Raw genomic sequence first — 19,474 nt, 5'->3', positions numbered from 1 at the left:
AACAGGTAGTGAAGAAAAATAGTCAACTATTAGCATGAAAGCAAATGACACATGAGACTCTGGCGCCTCATTCTCTCTCTCTCTCTCTCTCTCTCTCTCTCTCTCTCTCTCTCTCTCTCTCTCTCTTCTCTCTCTCTCTCACTCTCTTCTCTCTCTCTCTCTCTCTCTCTCTCTCTCTCTCTCTCTCACACACACACACACACACACACACACACACACACACACACACACCACCCCTCTTTGGCACCATGTTTTCCAATGACCTAAAGTCCTCCCACAAAGCTTCTTCATTTTACATTCCATAACCCCTTTCAAATGCACTATCCTGGTGATCTGGAGATCAAGGCTTTCACACATGCATTTTTAGTGGATATTTAATAAAAAGCCCAATCACTAAAGTCACATTCTGCTTCTAGAGATCAGTAAGAAATACGAGTCATATACAAATGATCATATTACTTGATAGTACAAAGGATGCAGCTACTTCTCTCTCAAGTTGAAATATGCTTTAATTAATAATGACAATGTCAGACTCCAAAATCCATTGTATGGCATAAGCATTCCGTGTTCTTCTATTTGGCTATTCACTTGATGAATTCTGACACTTGACAATCTATGAAAACATAGCGTTCTGCTTTCAAACATGTAGAACAGTTCTCATTTACGTGAGCTGAACTGACCATTATTTTCATGAGAAACTATGCACACTTTTCTAGCAATTTTTGAAAGTAGGTTTTATTTTCATTTTTGAGTGTCTTATAATAAAAAAAATCCATAAAATGCCAAAAGTCACACAGAACTTATTTTAGTAAATTTAGTTATGTTTGCAATTTACTAACATGACTGTTTGTAAAGGCGCATTTAATTCACAATAGTTTAGATGCTAATTGTAAGTATTAAAATAGAAAAAAATCTTTTTTTCTCCCTCTCTCCCCCAATTATAAGCATTTATGATCACAATGTATCTCTCTTTAAAATTATTTTCTCTGACCCTGAAAACTTAGTTTCCTCAGTGGGACACAAGAAATAACTACTTCTCTGATCTCATGAACTGTTTTCTAGGACCAGTCAACTAGAAAACACGCCAAGCCTACTAGATAAAGTATCCCTTCAAATGTAATTACAGGATAATTGTGCAAGAGGACCCAAAATCTAACTTTCACACATTTTATATTTGCCTTGGTGCCCAACTTTCACATGAATACATCCAGTTTTTGCAACTTTGAACAAAGTACCTTTCACATGAAAATAAAATTTTAGTACATGTAATTGTTAAGTATTTTACATGGTTCATTTATTAAATACTCTATTTATGACAAAGGATAAAATATACCCAACAGATAGACACTTCAAGGAACTCAATAGCTTCAAAGTGCAGAATGACTATCAAGTTACTTTTATTCCAGCTAATGAATAAACTAAAGACAATTTCTTGATGTAACCATCAAAAAGGTAGTTTATACAATTAAACATTTAATACTCTGAGAAGACATTTGTTTCATCTACAGCCCAACAGGAGCTAAGACTTTTAGGATGTTTCTATACAGGATTTGCATCATTTTTAAGACAATACAGGTCAACTCTCTATTATATCTGATATGTATTATCCCAGTCAGTCTCTGAAGTTAGAACAATTTGTTCTCCAAAGGGCTGACATATTTTGAAACACTTTCCAAGAGCCACTGAGCCTGGTACCTATTTTGCATTTAAATATATGCCTTGATTATGGCTGTATATTGAACTGTAAAGTCATTACCAAATTCTATTTATTCTACATAAGTGACATAAACTAAACCTCATTTTCCAAGTTTTTAATTAGAAGGATTAATAGTTTTATGTAAGTTTAAGTGGAAATACATATCAAGATATATAATAAATTTTTAATTATAATGATTTTTAAACTCAGACATTTTTTAATAGTCTGGACAATATGCATTGGGCCATATTACAAGCAATTGGCACCAATTCAAATTGAGTCCCAGAACTCAAGAGGTTTTCTATTCCTCACTAAACTAGATTGCATCAAGCTTTACAATTCATATTTCCATCAGCAAGTCATTTGTATTTAAACATGGACCTCCAGAAATATTATAATTTCAACTAGAAAATTAACAAGATCAACAAAGAAATGAAAAGAATAAGAAAAGTCATGAGGCCTGCTTCAGCACTTCCTCTATGTGCCCAAAAATGCTGGGGTCTTCAATAGTGGGAGTCACCTGGAAGGAAATGGAATGTCAAATGGAAGCTGTTTCATGAACCCTTTCTCTTTCTGAACAATTAAACCATTATGTGTAGTCTAACTCCTCTTACACTACGCCTACGAAAATGTACAAAATAGGGAACTTTGACCCTTTTATTTTAAAGCTATGGATAGTCTTCTAAAATAAAAAAAGTGGTCCAGTTAACAAAATTATTGATCATTGAGGATACCTTTTTGTGGATTTCTTGCCCATCAGAGGCTTTCTATGCATTCCCATAGCTGTCTTTTTTTCTTAATATTGCTCATACAAATACTTCTTATTATTGTTACTGTTATTAACAAAAAAAGAAAACTGCATGTATGTGCACAAATAATGTGATTCAAAGTAAGTCTAAAGTTGTCTAAAATAATTCTCATTCAAATCAGGAAAATGTTTAGCACATGTGTCAGAAAATGTTGAGCATCCATTATCACCAAAATAGTTAGCTTTCTTATTTACTCATAGTCTTTAGGTTTCCAATAAAGGAAAATGCACTGCTAATTTAATAGGGTTGAGTTTTCATAAGTATGATTGAATTAAACTGGCATAAATATTAATAGTAAAAAATCTCTACACATATTTCTAATATTAAAGCATATAATTTTAAGTACTCTTTCTTAAACCTTCACCATTTATACCTCTTCTTTATCAAACCAATGTCAGATACTAGTGGTTCCTGTCTGTACTCCTATCACTAAAGAGGCTGAGATCTGAGGATCATGGTTCAAAACCAACCCTGACAGGAAAGTTCATGACCTCTTATCTACAACTAACCACCCCAAAACTGGAAATGGACCTGTGGCTCAAAGTAGTAATGCACTAGCCTTGAGCAAAAAGAGCTCAGAGGCAACATCCAGGCCCTGAGTTCAATTTTCACAGCTCACCAAAAATCATCATCATCATCATCATCATCATCATCAAACTAACATGCATTTTAAGAGTTACAATTCATGCCTGAGAGACGTCTGCTGATGCAAACATGAAAAAAAAAATCAGCGAATTCATTAGTATACATCTTGGACCATTTACCTTATATGGCTTGCCATTGACAAGGGCAGATAGCGTAGACCTTGGAATTTTGCCAGATCTGGTTTTAGGCAACTGTTTGACAAACACTGCATTTCGAAAAGCAGCTACAGGACCGATGCTCTGTCGAACATGCTTCACAATTTCTTCCAAAACCTGCCCCTCTGTTACATTTATATCTAGGAAGACAGTGGAGATAGTAAGTTCTGATGATCCTAAGTTAAATCATTCAGGCGTTGTCATGCAGGACCCAGCTGTCTCACCTTCCTTCAACACACAAAGAGCGAAGGGGACATGCCCTTTCAATGCATCTTCCTTGCCCACCACAGCACAGTCTGCCACAGTACCATGAGAAAGGACTGACTGTAATAAGAAAAGATACGCATTTAGAATACACATTTTTACACAAAAACATTTACGTGGATTTTAATACAAAACAAAAATACATGGCATTGAACAAAAAAAAAGACAACTAAAAACATTAAAAAAGGTAGCTGCTGGCCTGAAAATGTACTACTAATTCTCATCATTATATGACGTGAATGGTTAGCAACCTCATGGCATGATAGTCAGCAAAGGTTGACAGTAATTAAGACAGATTGCTTAGCTTTCCTGGAAAGTGAGGGAATTGTTCCACCTTCATCTTGTTTGTTAATGAAGTGAGAGTATACATACAGTGAGTACTATATGCAAACAAAGGACAGCATGCCTCCTAAAGCTCGTGATCTTAGAGCTAATGGCCGGAAGCATACCTTTCAGAGGCATTCCAGAATGCTCCAAAATAAGTTTGGGAACCTCTTAAGGAATAATTATCAGACCATCTCATGCATTGATCTGGTGCCTCCTATTGAGAGAGAATTTTTTTAGGATGCAAAAGGGGAGGCTGGGAGCCCTTCTAGCAGCGAGTTTCATATCGCTCCCTGGAAGCTCTCGAGTCCTCTGAGAGCAGAGCTGATATCTGTCTGGAATAGCAAGAACTCACAAATTTGAATAATCACATGAAAAATGAATTCTTAGGGCAAAAACACCCTGCTGTGATGGGAATTTTAAAAATGCATGTTCTAAAAGTCCTCTTCTGAGAGATGAAATTATTTCAGTGGTTCTAAGGGTCTAATACCCAGAGGACAGTAAAATAAGTTAATTGCAGAAGTTCACTTGGTAGTCCTTGTTCAGTTTTCATTCATTCAACAAATGTTATATGTTTTCATTGTTTGTGATTCGAATTCACTGGGCTTGGTAGTGAGCACAAACGGGCAGACTAATTTTTCATGGGTTGATAAAGAAAATAAGCATGGGTACATCATTTTCAACAGGAACTAAATATAAAACTAGAAAAGGCATGGAGGAAATGAAGACATTTATATGCAAGAGATCACCAAGGCATTAAAGTTCACAGACAATATGAACCTCAAGGAAGTCTTCCCTTACTTAGCAAATTATTATGTGATTAATCAAAGGGGGGAGGGCTAGAGCAAAAAGCTCAGTAGAAGAATGGCACAGATGCTATTCAAACCTGAAAAAAGCCAGTATGGATGCAAAGAAGAGAGTAAAGGGTTATTGGTAGAAGAGGGCATGTTTATGAGCTGAGAAAGAAAGACAAGAGGTAAGTTAATTTTTTTAATCAACCCTACTTTTGCAGTAATTTTAGATTCACAGCAATATGAACAGGAAGAAGAACATTGCCATATACTCTGACTTCACACACACACACACACACACACACACACACACGCACGCACGCACGCACAGCCTTCTGTACTGATCTACCCCAAAACAATACACTTATTATCATCAGTGAACTAACACTGGCTCATCACTGCTCTACTGGTCCAGAGTTCACTTCTGTGGCTTCTGACAATCCTATAAAACCTGTGTCTATCATATGAGAGACTGTATCATACAGAAGAGTTTTGCAACCCTGGAAGCTGCTGCTGCTGTCTGGCCCATTCTTTTCTCCCTTTGCCATTCCCACTGCTCACACTGATCTTCTGAAATGAACTTGTATTTTCTTAGACTGACTCCTTTAACTTTACAGTAGATATTGAACAAACACTTTTGAATTCTGTGTGTAAAATGAAAAGAGAATGACTGAAGGTGAGTGTTGAAATGTATGCAGGGCAACTACCTGTGAGACAGCTGTTGAAGGTTAAAGTTACACTGGTGAGCATCCTTTGATTCTGCCTTCCCTTTTCCCCCTTTCCCTTCTTCTCCCACTTTCCTTCCTCCCTACCACACTTCTTTCTTTTCTTCCTTTCTCCTCTACACAGTCTCCCTAAGCAGTCCAGGATGACCTCAAAGTCTCATTACACACTTGAGTTCTGAGATTATAAGACATACCAGCACACTGGGCCTTGTGCTTCTTTAGGAGCAAAAAAGACAGACAAAATGTGGTGACAAATTGGATTCCTAGAATGAATAAGCCATACTAGTTGAAGAAGATTCTGTACTTTTTTTTGCATCTGGTTGAATTTCCTAAGCCAGGAAATGCTAGAGTTAGGAGCAAAGATCATGTATTTTCTTAGAGACATTCCATTATGCTTCCTTTAAGACACTGCAGTAAAGATAGTTGTATAAAGGGATCTGGAAAGTCACTGATAGATTACTTAATGGATAAAGTGGTGAGAAAACAAACTGATGCTCAAAAGGGACCCAACTATCTAATTGCTACATGAAAAAGAATCAGTTGGAATGTGACACTAAAAACAGAGAGACAGGGAGAGAGAAACCAAAATAAACCAAACCAAACCACAGTTGAGACACTACTTTTAAGTCACAAACTACGCCTGAGTTATTTTTTTTAATGAAGCCAAATTAAAAATGCGTTTTGCTGGGTACCCATAGCTCACGCCTGTAATCCTAGCTACTCAGGAAGCTGAGAACCCAATTTGCTTTCCATAGATTCCTCCATACTGTGAAACTCTGCCTACAGCAGCAAAGGAGAATTAAACAGGAGTATTGCCTGTGTTCCTGAGAGGTTCCTCTTACAAGACTCAATTTTCTTAAGAACTCCTTGAACTTCCATAAAGTTTCCCAAGTGTCTAGCTGTTGCTAGGCTTTCAAATATTAATCAACTGTTAAAATAGATCTCATTACTCAATAGCTGCAGAAGGTCACCACTTGTATTCAGATCTGCAATATTGTCCTCTTCAATTTATAAAAGCTTTTCTAGGGCTCTGTTTTCTTCTGAAAAGAATAGGAAAAGCATAAGATCTTTCCTGAATTTTTTACGTAGCAATTTTAATCAAATATCTACTAGATTTAGTCTTATGTAGGGTATTAACACTTGTAAAATTATTGCTTGGGGAAAACAGAAAAGCACAGCTATTCTCACTAGATATAAAAACAACAACTAATTAAATGTTTTCCTATAAATCCATTTTCCTACAAATCAGTCTCACAGTGTACTTCAAAAAAATTTTAAAGTGGGATAGGCACTGGTACCTCACACTTGTGATCCTAGCTACTCAGCAGGCTGAGATCTGAGGATCAAGGTTCAAAGCCAGACATGAAAGTCCATGAGACATTTATCTCCAAATAAACACCAGAAAACTTAAAATGGTGCTGTGGCTCAAGGGGTAGAATGCTGGCCTTGAGCCGAAGAGCTCAGGGATAGTGCCTAGGCCCAGGGTTCAAATCCCACAACCAACCAAAAAAAAGTTTTAAGGAAATTCAGTAGTCACAATTGAAAATTCTGGAGATCAAATGGTGAAGGCCAGACACTTTAATCAGAACTGATTATATCATCAGTATAAAACATTCAAGGAACATATTCTATACCAATGCTGTATTAAGTTTTGAAGAAGCTGGAAAGAGCCAATAAAGATGTCAACTCTATAAGATATTCCAAGTACAAAGATGACACAACTATTTAATTAGGATTAATTTAATTAGGATTAATAATCTTGGGTTATATAAATAATTAGAAACCGTTACAAAAATTTGATTCATATAAAGAGAGACGCTAACTGAAAGAGCTAAGGCTAGAGAAATGTCCTTCTCTATACTGGAAATCCTGCGTGACATAATGGCAAAGTTTCTGTTGGATGCCATTCACTGGCTTATTCTCTTTATTTTCCCACTAGCTGCCTATCTTAAGCTTGTCTTAATTATTATGTACATTGAAAATGTTGTCAGTAGATACACATAAAAGTATAACCTGTACTTCAGTAGCCTGACAGTTCTATTTCTCTTCTAAAAATAAGAAGAGTAATAGGAAGAGAATTAGAGTCTCACTAATGTAATCTTCAAATTTTGATTAGCTGAGTGTGCCAAGTATGCAATGCAAATAGTGGAGGCAATCTTCTAGAAGCAAGAAGGTAAAAGCTCAAGCAGCCAGAACTACCTTTCGTTAACACACCAGAATAGGTGAAGCAGAAATTTCTATTTCAGCTTATCACAAAACACAGAGACATTTTAAAAACAAGATATTATAATAGCAAATAAAGGTCACATGTTTTAAAACGAATTTTAGAAGTTTTCTTCATTTGGCACAAAAATGCCAAGGATACTAACAGAGAAAGAACATAAAAGAAGGAAGCAAGGAAGGAAGGAAGGAACGAAGGAACGAAGGAAGGAACGAAGGAACGAAGGAAGGAACGAAGGAACGAAGGAAGGAAAGAGGGAAAAGGCAAGGAAAGTAAAGAAGAAAGCCAACATAGTATTAGGTATTGAGCTGTTCAGGTTGGTCTAAGTATATGCATGACCATTAAAAGTGACCATTTGTTAATTTGAGGGAGAGGAGCTTAGCCTTTGAGTCTGCCTACCTGGATCCACTCAATCATAAATTATGTGACATTAAGCTTTTCTTTCATTCAACTGCCGTTTGTTTGTCCCATTCTGCTTAACACTATTCTGGACGTTAGTTCTAGATGGAGGAACCAAGCTAGGCACGGCGGTCAATACCTGTGATTCCAGGTACTTGGGAGGTAAAGAGCAGGAAAATCCTAATCTTCATCTCAACTAAGAAAATGCTGTGTGTGGGGAATGCCTGTCATCCCAGCTATGCAGGATGTGTAAATAAGAAAGTCATGGCTCAGGCCAGCCAGGGGAAAAAATGCAAGGATCTGTTTGAAAAAGAAGTAAAGCAAAGAGGCTTGGAAGGATCTGTCTTGCTGAGGCCCTGAATTCAGACCCCAGTACCATCAAAAAGAACAAAAATAAAAAGATAGAGTAGCTAGTTCCATGTTATCTCTCCTATTCCTTACAGTACAGAAATGCTAGGCGAAACATCAGAATAGTCTATCAAACTATGAGACCATTTGATGGTGGCTATGTGTTACTTTGTGAGGCTTGTGTACTTGTTCTTTACTTTTTAAAAAATATATTTGTTTCTTTTATTCTAGCCTGGGGTTTACAGCGATGCAAAATATGGAATCCCTTTGAGTAAGACAGAAAAAAAAAAGCCCATTTAACTTGCCCAGAGGCCCAGATAAAGGAACTGAAGAGGATCAACAATCTCACCCTCCCTGTGGATGGAAGCCACTAAAGAAACTCCAACAGCCTCTGCCCAAGAGTGGTCACCAAGTGAATGACACCAATGCTGAGCCCCTTCCATTCTCCAGCAGGGATCTGTTCCCCTGCCCTGCTTCAAACCAGGAAGCAGAAGCATGGCGCCCCGTCTCCCGATTATGGGACAGGAGTGAGCAACATAGAGCCCCTACCCACGATTCAGCAGAATCATAAAGAGAACATGCTGGGAATTGCAGGAGCAGCTGGTAGGCTGATTTAGGAACAGCTTAGAAATCATCTATCATCCCAGCTATTGAAGTGTTGTAAATAGGAAGATATGGCTGAGGCAACAATGACAACAAATAAGACATCACAAGTTAAAAAAAAAAGAAAGAAACAAAAACAAACAAACAAGCAGAAGACAAACAGAGGAACATAGAAACCTATGATATTGTCAATGGTAGAGATTCTTTCTCCAGCCAAGTGCAGTCTATTAATCACCCCATCAAACACCTTCTGCATTTCAGTGTTACAGTGTTTTTGTTTTTGTTTTTCGTAGCTCTTTCTTTGGGTTCTTCAGTTCTGGGCCACAGTTTACCCTTCAAGAGTATGCTACAGGCTGTATGCTGAAGGCTCACACCTGTAAACCTAGCAACTCAAGAGTTTGAGATCTAAGGATCACAATTTGAAGCTAGCCCCAGCAGGAAAGTTGGAGAGATTGTTAGCTCTAGTTAATCACAGAAAAAGCCAAAAGGCACGCTGGAGCTCAAGTGCTAGAGTGCTAGCTTTGGGCAAAAGGAGCTCAGGGACAGTGCCCAGGCCCAGAGTTCAAGGCCCAGGATTGGCAAAAAAAAAAAAAAGTTTGCTACCTACCTAAGGCCTAGAATCTTTCAGAAGGTACTACCTCTACCACTTCCCAATATTGCTGCTTGCAATTAAGCCATTAACACTTCTATTTTTGAGGAAATTTTCCCAACCAACCAAACTGTAGCTCGTGTACTGTTCATAAAACAAAATGCATTCAGGTCACCTTTAAAAGTCCTCAAAGTGTTACCAGTTATAGTATTGCTTTCCAAATTGAGTTCCCCTTGAGATTTAGAGCAAACTTAGCTGTAATGAGCCCCTACATCTCAACAGCTACGATGGATGTGAGGGTACACATCTCCTTAAGCCAGGTTTCTCACGACCTTAAACATATGTTTACCATTCAACCCAGCAAACCCAAATACACGCGCACACACACACACACACACACACACACACACACACACACAAAGATAGAATGAAGTGATGCAAAACAAGTGTCCCCAAGCTCTTTCATAAAAAGTAGTATACAAAGGTGCTTTAAAAGACTTAATAACTACCTAGGAAAGAAGAAGGTGAAGAATATGAAAATCAATCTATGCAAGCAAAGGTAAGGTAAGTTATCAGTGATCCAGCCCCTGCCACAGATGAAAAATGCCGTAATTTTTCACTTGTAATGATTTAACCTTCATGTTTCTTTCACTAAGCACTCTTTGTAGACACTTCTCAGAGCTGAATAACAATATTAATCAATTAATCTATATTAACCTCTTCAATTGCTCCTGCAGAAATCCTGTGACCTGCAACATTTATTACATCATCCACACGAGACATCACATAGAGGTAACCTTCCTCATCCATGTAACCAGCATCCATGGTGTCATAGTAGCCCTGAAATAAAGAATAAAGAGTGTTTAGTTCATATGAACTATTCAGTGATTTTATTTTGTTTTGTTTTAGTGGATTCTTTTTCTTAAGTAAAGTAGATTATTATTTTTTGTGGGTCATTGGGTTTGAATTCAACTTGGGAAAGGTCCCTGAGCGCTCCAGCTCAAGGCTACCACCCTAACCTTGAGCCAAGCCCACTTGCCATTTTCTAAATGTTAATTGGAGGTAAGAGTCTTAGGTCCTTTTGTGCCCGGGCTGGCTTTGAAATTCAATGCTCAGATCTCAGCCTCCTGATTAGCTAGGATTACAGGTATGAGCCACCATGCACTGTGCTGGTTCAGTGATTTTAAACTTGGAAAAATATAAAATGTGACAAAAATGAATGCACTCTGTGTGCTGAATTTTGAATGAGGACACTATGAAATTAAAATTACTTTTGATTTAAAAACGTACTAAATCCGGGGCTGGGAGTTTGGCCTAGTGGTAGAGTGCTTGCCTAGCATGAATGAAGACCCAGGTTCAATTCCTCGGTACCACATACATAGAAAAAAGCCGGAAGTGGTGCTGAGGCTCAAGTTGTAGAGCGCTAGCCTTGAGAAAGTCCAAGGACAATGCTCAGGCCCTGAGCTCAAGCCCGGACTGGCAAAAAAAAAGTGTACTAAATCCCTTTGCTTCTGAAAGTCACAAAAAAGTTAAACTATCCTTACATATTTTCACCTTAAGGGTTTGAACTTTGAGTTGCAAAGTTTATGGACTCAATTACTTTTTTTTAAATGGAGAAGTAGCAGCTCAATATTTCCAATTCACTTTGGTATTTCAAAGTAACTTTCCGTTAAAGTTCTTCTCTAATTGTATTAATTTTTTAAAGCTTCAAAGATCCCTATGAATAATTACAATGTAGATCATTTACTTATTAACGTGGATTGGGATTAAATTTAAGCACCAGTGAAATGTAGTAACACTTAATTTCTTGTTTAAATTTCAACCGGCTCGTGGTATCCCATTTTTGCTTGTCTGGAAATCACAACAGAAAGAATAAACTAGATGTAGAAAGAAAAAGGCACTGTCTTTTCTTATGCTTTCTAGCAATTTTGATGCCAGCATTTATGAACATGGTGTTTGCTGCAAACATGGTGTGAATTGGCAAATTCATTCATTCTGAGACTCAGTGTGCTCATATACTAAATGGGTTCAAGACCTTTTCTTATGGACACTTGTGAGGCCTGCATAAAATAGTGTATACATAGTAAAAGGACACGATCATATCATGAATTCTTGAGAATTGTGATTCTTATTACAATCCTACTGTTATTACTGTTAGACTGACCACCTAGTGTAGCAAATAAGAGTGTGACCTCAGGAATCAAATTATATTGGCTCAGCCCCAACCTGTGTCTAACCTGGGTGAACTCTAGGGGTAAGTCGATCAACACGCTCCTGATTTTAAGATGCCCTCAACAAGAGGATCAGGGTCAAATAGCAGGTTTCACTGTAGTCACTTCATGTAACTTCACCATATCTTAAAAGTTTTGAGAGAGGTTTCAGTGTTAAATGTATTCAGGTTAAAACCCCACACACATGTTGTTTACTGTTACCAGGTTATAATGAGTTGTTATCAGTACCTGATGATTTCACTGTGATCCTTCAGGTAGATAGACTGAGCTGACTGTGGTCAACTAGGCTGACAAATCTTGCTGCCACAGTCCATCAGGGTAAGGTTTAATCTTGGCTGTTGAGGTCATTCAATGCTGAGATCCTCATTCCAAAGAAAGCTATTTTTAACTCTTGTCATTTATCCAGTTGATTAGTCTATCTATCTTTCACTCACCAGTAATGAAGATAGAATACTGAATACTTGGACTCACATTTTTTATGAAATTCTAATCATTCATACCTGGTCACCTAATGCATAATTAGGACATCTATAACTCTCAGGGAAAAAAGGAGAAGGTACAGATCAGGAGAGAGATAATGGTGGAACACTGGCCTGTGTTATCAATGAAATGCTGTTACGACATAGGACATTTCATTTTGGTATGAGGCAGCAGGAAAATGAGAAACTGGAAGACAGACAGACATTGTTTGTTATCCAGACTACCAGAAAGAAGAGTGGCTTTGAGACTATGCTCAATAAAAATGTACTGATTTGTTTCATTACTCACTAATTCATTATCTCATTTACTTATTGTTTGATTTATTGTGCCAGTCTGGGGATTCGAACTCAGGACCTGGGCACTGTCCTTGAGCTTTTTTATTTTTCTCAAGGCTGGTATACTACCACTTGAGTCACAGTTCCACTCTAGCTTTTTAATGGTTCACTGAAGATAAGATATCATGGACTTTCCTTCTGGGCTGGCTTTGAAACAAGATCCTCAGGTCTCAGCTTCCTGAGAATCTAGGATTATAATTGCAGGCTACTGGGTTCTCTATTATATCTTTAAATTGGATTATTTTATTTTTTTATTTTTTTCCAGTCTTAGGGCTTGAACTCAGGACCTGGAAGCTGTCCCTGAGCCTCTATGTGCTCAAGGCTACTGCTCTACTACTTAAGCCATAGCACCACATTTGACTTTTTCAGCAGTTTATTGGAGATAAGAGTCTCCTGGACTCTTTTGCCTAGGCTATTTTCAAACAGTGATCCTCAGATCTCAGCATCCTGAGTGAATAGTATTATGGATGTGAGCCACCAGTGATTGGTAGAATTTTAAGATATAAAGTTCAGAGGTCATCCAAGAAAGAATGTCAAAAATAATACAGAGATGGAAAATATACTTTCCTACAAATGGAATAGGCCTTTTTGCGAAACAGCCTAGAGAAGATGCCAAGGGACCTTTATGACACCGAAAAGTTCAGACTAGGTTTTTTAGTCTATACAGTAAGAATCTAGTGAAAGAAATTATTGGAAAGTCAAAATAAATTTTTAGTTAACAACAACAAAAAATTGCTTTATCCAAGGTATAGAATCATCCCAGATGCCCATCAATGGATAAATCAAGCAAATGTGGTATATATACACAATGGAATTTTGCTCATCTATTAGAAAGAATAATATTCTACCATTTGTAAGGAAAATGGAAAGACGTAGAAAAGTTATGTAAAGTGAAGTAAATCAGGCCCACAGAGGCAATGATTGAAATACACTCCCTTATATATGAATGCAAGAATTAGCTTATTAACTAATAAGCAAATATGTTAGGAGGTATGCAAATGTAGATGCCTGTGTTAATTGAAATATGGTACATTCAAGGGAAAACTGAAATAGTGTAATTCCTTAGAAAGACAAAGGCAAAGTTCAACAAAATGAACACCAGAAAAAGGCCACTTGAAAGGAGTGGGGGCGTCTGTGAGAGAGGAAAGGAGAATGCAGCCAAGACTTCACCGTATACCCTACAAAACTGAGGACAGTGAGGGAATGAGGTCTGGAAGGGAGGGATGAAAAATTTGAAAAGAGGGACACTGATCAAGATACATTATATTTATAAACTGCTTTGTTAAATGGCAACTCCTTGCACAAGTATTTACAGACAATAAAATATATTTTTTAATTCATGGGTTTGAAAAGGGAAATGATAAACAGCGATTTCTGTGTTCAGAGTCTGATAACCAGTTAAAAAAATGACTTATTAAGAGAATTGTAATTTGGAAGAACTGGAAGCATATCCAGACAATATTTTCAAAGTTGCTATTAGTCTCTAATTCTAGAAGCAGTATAGATAGAATCATTATAGAAAGTAATCAAAACACAGAGAAATATCTGAGAGGATTAAAAAATATATCAAAAGTTCTTACAGGAAATTTTTCAAAGTATAAATGCTTGAATGCTTCTTGATTCTTCCAGAGTCCCGAAAAGGCCCCAGGTGGTAATGGCAACCTTATACAAAACAACAGAGCAGTTAAAATTACTAGGAAAGTGATCATCAAGAAGGCTGATTTGAATCATTAGGTTTCACTACGATGTGAATTTACACTTGAAATCCCTCCCTGAAATATAGCCCCTCAATCCACCTGATACACCATGTCAAGCCAAGCCTGAAGAATTCATCCCCATTACAACACAGTTACTGAAGAATGACTGTATTTGGACAAGTACATAGGAAGCAAACACATATGGTACTGAGGTCCTACAAATCTCAGTATTTCAATAAGAAGCAGAGTTGCAAAAATCTATCAGTAATTTCCTTTGAAGAGAATTGTTTCCTTCTGAGGAAAATAAATTCATTTTCAGAAGTACCAGCTGTCACCTTTGCCTGAGTGCAATGTCTCCTCTCTTCTCTTCTTTCCACTCCCCTCCTTTCCCTTCCGCTCCCCTATCTCCATTTCCTCCCACACTTTCTCTGCTTTTTTCCCCACACTTCTGTCACATTTCTAGTTTTGCTGTACTCATTTATTTTTTCATACAATGTCTTTATTGGGCCAGACATGGACCCTGATTCTCCTACTTATTTTTTGTGCCTAGCTCGAATACCAGGTGTGTCTCACCACATGTAGCTCCCTATATATTTTCTTTGGAACCAGCTTTCTCATATACTTTCTTCTTTTCTCTATAGTACCAAATATCTGTTATAAGCTGGCAAGAGCTTACTATCACCTATCTACCTTATATTTATGGGTTTTGTTTGTTTGTTTGCCTGTCCAGGGGATGAAACTATGCCTGAGCACTGTCCTTGAGCTTTTTTTTTTTTTTTTTTTTTTTTTTTGCTTAAGACCAGCACGCTGCCACTTGAGCCACAGTACCACTTGTGGCTTTTTCTAGCTATATGGCACTGAGGAATTGCACCAAGGACTTTATGCGTGCTAGGCAAGCATTCTGCCACTAAGCCAAATTCTCAGCCCCTATATTTATGTTCATTTAAACAAATTAAGGAATTCTGACTTTGGTTCTTCTGCAGGAAGTACTTTGTAAGAAAGATTGTTTGGGGGTACAGAAAATCTTTAGATAGTTTGTAATTTGTTTTCATTTTTGTCTTTGTGCTATATAAGTCTTGAGGACTTAAAAACACTTCCCTCAGTCATTCAAAAAGATAAATATTAAGTGATATGTTGGCTTAAGATGTTGAGAAAAATCAAACACAACATAGAAATGCCTATTTCCTCACTCATAGCCCTGGATGCATTCTCCGTGCAAACAGTGTCTTCAGTTCTGAAAGAAGGAGAGAGGAAACAGGATGGTCTAATGACCACTGCAATATTAGGTCTTGTTGGCACTAAACTTTATTCTCACATCTGTGCAACAGAACATGCCTTTACAAATAAGAGCTGCTTCCGATATTTTGGGGGCCATTCTCCGTTCCTCGTTCAGCCTTCCACTAGTAATCCTGGCAAGCTGCTTGACCCTTACTAGATCTTTTATCCTTGGTTTTGACTTTTAGGACAGAGTACAAGATCTGTCCACCATTCTGAACTGCATGTATATACATATTCATGAAAGCATTTTTATAATCGGTAAAAACAAACAACAAAAAAAGGTTGCAGAGATGCTAATGCTGTTGCTGCTATTATCATCATTGTTCACCATTAAATCTGTTTGAAAAAGTGGTCTTGTGAGGATGATTCTCCCAGGTTCTTTTCACTAACACATTCATCCATTCCAATGACCATGTAAATAATTTCATGCCATCAGTTTGTTTTAAATCAGCTTGCTGCTATTGGGCAAAAGGGAAAAAAAGTCTTTGAAATTATTCAGAATCATTCAGTATTCAAATAAAACACAAATAAGATGACTAAGAATAAATTCACTTATAGTTTCTTGATGCTAAAGGTAAAGAAGTAGACATTATGAAGTGGAAAATCAAATACCCATAAGGGTAAACCCAGATAGAGAAATAGCAGTAATGAGTGAGGCAGGTTATCTATAGGACAAACAAAAACATATCTGACAGAGAAGCACATTAAATAAGATAATGTTCAAGTGCTTTCAGGAAGTGGAGCAAAGATAGTTCTCTATATCTTTCCTGTAAGCATTTTCAGACAGACATATGAGTTTTAGAAAATGTATTTCTACTATGATAGGGAAAATAAAATGCAATTGTAATAACTAATGGTAGCTGACATTCATGTTGGAATTAGGCAACTAGAAAGCATTAGAAGCTGGACTATTTAAACACATAATATAACCCATGCTAAGAGAACCATCCATATCAAAGACCATATGATTAAACATGTATTTCTCTTTTATTTTGATCTCCTGATTTTACTCTATAAGTGTCAACATAGTGCCTCCTCATATTAACAATCATGTCTCTTTGTTTATCTCTGTCTCTCTCGGTGTCTCTCTCTCTCTAATCTCTCTTTGTCTCTATAGATTCGAAGTCCACCAAATAATATTCTCTCTCTGTATTAATACATGACCAAAATTATAAAACCTCTTAGATGCCTCTTATCTCAGATAAAGGATGATCTCTATTCATTGTCTTCTTGCAATATGATTTCAGAAATAAATTGGAGACACTTCCTATCCTCAAGATAATTCTGGAATTTGAGCTCAACATAACAGTCCTGATATTTCCTACATGATCTATAGGCTTTACCTGAGATTTTGTATGAACTTACCTTTTTATCTCCTAGAAGAGATTGCCTGCGTCTCTCTCTCTCTCTCTCTGGTAGACAAAACATGATACTACTATGTATTCTAGCTTGGGAATCATTAATGAGGCTTAGTCTGTCACAAGTAAAACAGAGCCCATATATATTTCTTTTCCTACCTTATAACAGTGCTGGTCTAAGGCAAAAAAGACAGTATCATAACTCTTGCTATGAGACTTAGAAGGGAACAAGATTACAATTATGTGACAGGCTTGGTATTTCTCAAAGGATAGTCAGTATAGTGACGAAATCTCTGCTTGTGAAGATGTGAACAGACTCTTGCCAAAGAGTAAGAAAGAGTTCAATAGCTGAAGAATGAGAAATTGGCAGGCAGGGAAGGAAAAACCACTCGACCAGTTCCACACAGCTCCCTCGTCTCCTACCACTGCCTGGAGGACACAGCTCAGCTGCATACAGCAGGGAAAGAACAAGCTGCACTTCCAACAGCAACAATAAAACTGGTCAGAAAAATGTGTGCCCATCAGAAAGGAAGAGCCAGAGACCTATGACTTTAATAACAGAGAGCACTGTGGTGCAGAGGAAGGCAATTGCAGTTACATTTTTTTCTCTCATGCAAGGCTCTCTGTTGCCTGGGAATTACTGACTCATGGTTTTATTTCTGCACTTTGGATATCTGGATGCAATTACAGGAACACCTTCTAAAATTCATGAGCATTTGGTATTCACAGCAACTCAGACACTATAACTTTCCCACTAAATTAACTGCCTGGAATAGATCTTTTTAAGAAATCAAAAGAATTTTCTAACATCCATGTGGACATGATGTTTCATTTCTAAGAGAAAAGTAAAATCTCTGAAGACAATCAGCCAAGACACTAAAACTGCAGGGCTCTTGTTTATTACTCACCCTAGGGCTTAAAGTTGTTTAAGAATCAATAAAATGTCTATTCTCTAGTGATGGGTGCCCCTTGAAGAATAAAGAAATAATGAGTGGAATGCTATAACAAAGCAAGTGGAAAAAGGTAAGTTGATCAAGAAGTTTCAGATGCATGTTTGATTTTTTCCGTAGGCCACAATGTCTAAATAGAAATCCATGTGAAAAACTCATACTGAGAAATGTAAATAGGAAATATTGTAAACATACTGCCAGCAGCCATTAGAATGGATGAAAAAGTTTTAGATTGATGAGATACAGTAGAACTGCTACTGGCTACACAAGTTTCAAAAGGAAATCCTTCCTGTTATAGGTAAACCTAAATAAAACTACTCTATTAGGGAAAAAAAGAAAGGAGAGATCTCAGTGGTAGCCTTTTCTTTTGTTCTGATTGTTTTTGTCTTACCTTTCTAAAACAATTCTACAAATAGAATATATTATTTTAAAATATGAGCTTTAAATTCTACTACATGTAGATGAATATCATATCCTCATAACTCATAATGAAATCTCAGAAGTCTGATTTTATACAATAAATATTCTCTGCTTAGAAATAAAAAATGAAGAAAAGAATTCTGAAAGGGCCACAGCCTAAAATGTGAAAAGCTTTAAGACAGGAGTTGTGTCATTTTCAATGATCTGAAATAACACTGAGGGCCATAAAGAAAAATTATAGTTTATTTGGGATACTGCTCTATTTTATTATATCAGAATGGATGTAGGGCGAAGCCACCCATAATTAGAGTGACAGAATCCATGGTGGGTTTAAAACTATGCTGGCATAAAATGCCACATCTGCAATCTTGGAAGACTTGCTTATGGAAAGATGACTCACATGATTTGGTTATATAAAAACTCATGTGGCTGGGTGCTTTTAAAAGCCTTTGAAAACCATGTGCTTCTTAAAGCAAACTGAACACCCACCGCCTACAATCATTTTCATATTTTCTTTAGCACACCCATCCACCATCCCATGGTATTTTTGTAATAATGGATTTTAATTCAGAGAATCTTCACTAGAAAATGGAATATACAATATTTAATATTTTTTGTTCTTTTGGATACTGTCCCTGAAAGAGTAATATAATGCTTACATGTTTGCTGCTAGCATACAAGTAAGAGAAGAAATGTGCCATTACCTTTGTCTCTTTTACTAATATTTTATAAATTAAAATATTTCTATTTGAAAGAATACACTTATTTACTTCTGGTTTTCATGGACATTTCAGAAGTTAATATAAATGGAGGCAACCTAACTGCTGTCCAAGAATGGATATTCCTAAGAGCTCTTTTCAATTCTGATAGAAATAAATGAGAAAACAAATCTCTTAAGACCTGACATAAGATGGTCTACACTCATAACTGTGTATTCTAGAAGGTTCTACTTAAACAAAAATGGAAAAAATTATATGAAGATAATCAACAACACTAATCTGTATCGATTATTTAAATGACACTGGTTATGTTTTCTCTAATATAGTTGGTTTCCACTAGCATAACAATTTTAACATTTTGATCTAAGCAAAGTAAAATTTAAAAATATCACTTCAAATTTCATTCTTTTTGCCTATCAAATGAACAATGGCAAAAC

General features: G+C 36.8%; 1 protein-coding gene across 3 annotated transcripts in view; it reads right to left on the bottom strand.

Moving 5' to 3' along the window:
- Window positions 1-1,380: 1,380 nt before the first annotated feature.
- Window positions 1,381-19,474, bottom strand: part of Acss3 (acyl-CoA synthetase short chain family member 3) — a 141,612-nt gene continuing 123,518 nt past the window's right edge. For all 3 annotated transcript variants that reach the window (XM_090328307.1, XM_090328308.1, XM_090328306.1), the window contains 5 exons: window positions 14,196-14,277; window positions 10,287-10,409; window positions 3,530-3,629; window positions 3,270-3,445; window positions 1,381-2,216 (listed from right to left, as the gene is read on the bottom strand). In XM_090328307.1, coding sequence (XP_090184433.1) covers window positions 2,148-2,216; window positions 3,270-3,445; window positions 3,530-3,629; window positions 10,287-10,409; window positions 14,196-14,277 — 550 coding nt within the window. In that variant the 3' untranslated portion in view covers window positions 1,381-2,147. The remainder of the gene's footprint in view (window positions 2,217-3,269; window positions 3,446-3,529; window positions 3,630-10,286; window positions 10,410-14,195; window positions 14,278-19,474) is intronic.

Source organism: Megascapheus bottae, chromosome 2 (genome assembly GCF_031878675.1).
Source record: "Megascapheus bottae isolate mThoBot1 chromosome 2, mThoBot2.hap1, whole genome shotgun sequence".
NCBI lineage: Eukaryota > Metazoa > Chordata > Mammalia > Rodentia > Geomyidae > Megascapheus > Megascapheus bottae.
The sequence above is the reverse complement of the archived record's forward strand: the minus strand, read 5'-3'. Positions and strand labels throughout refer to the sequence as shown.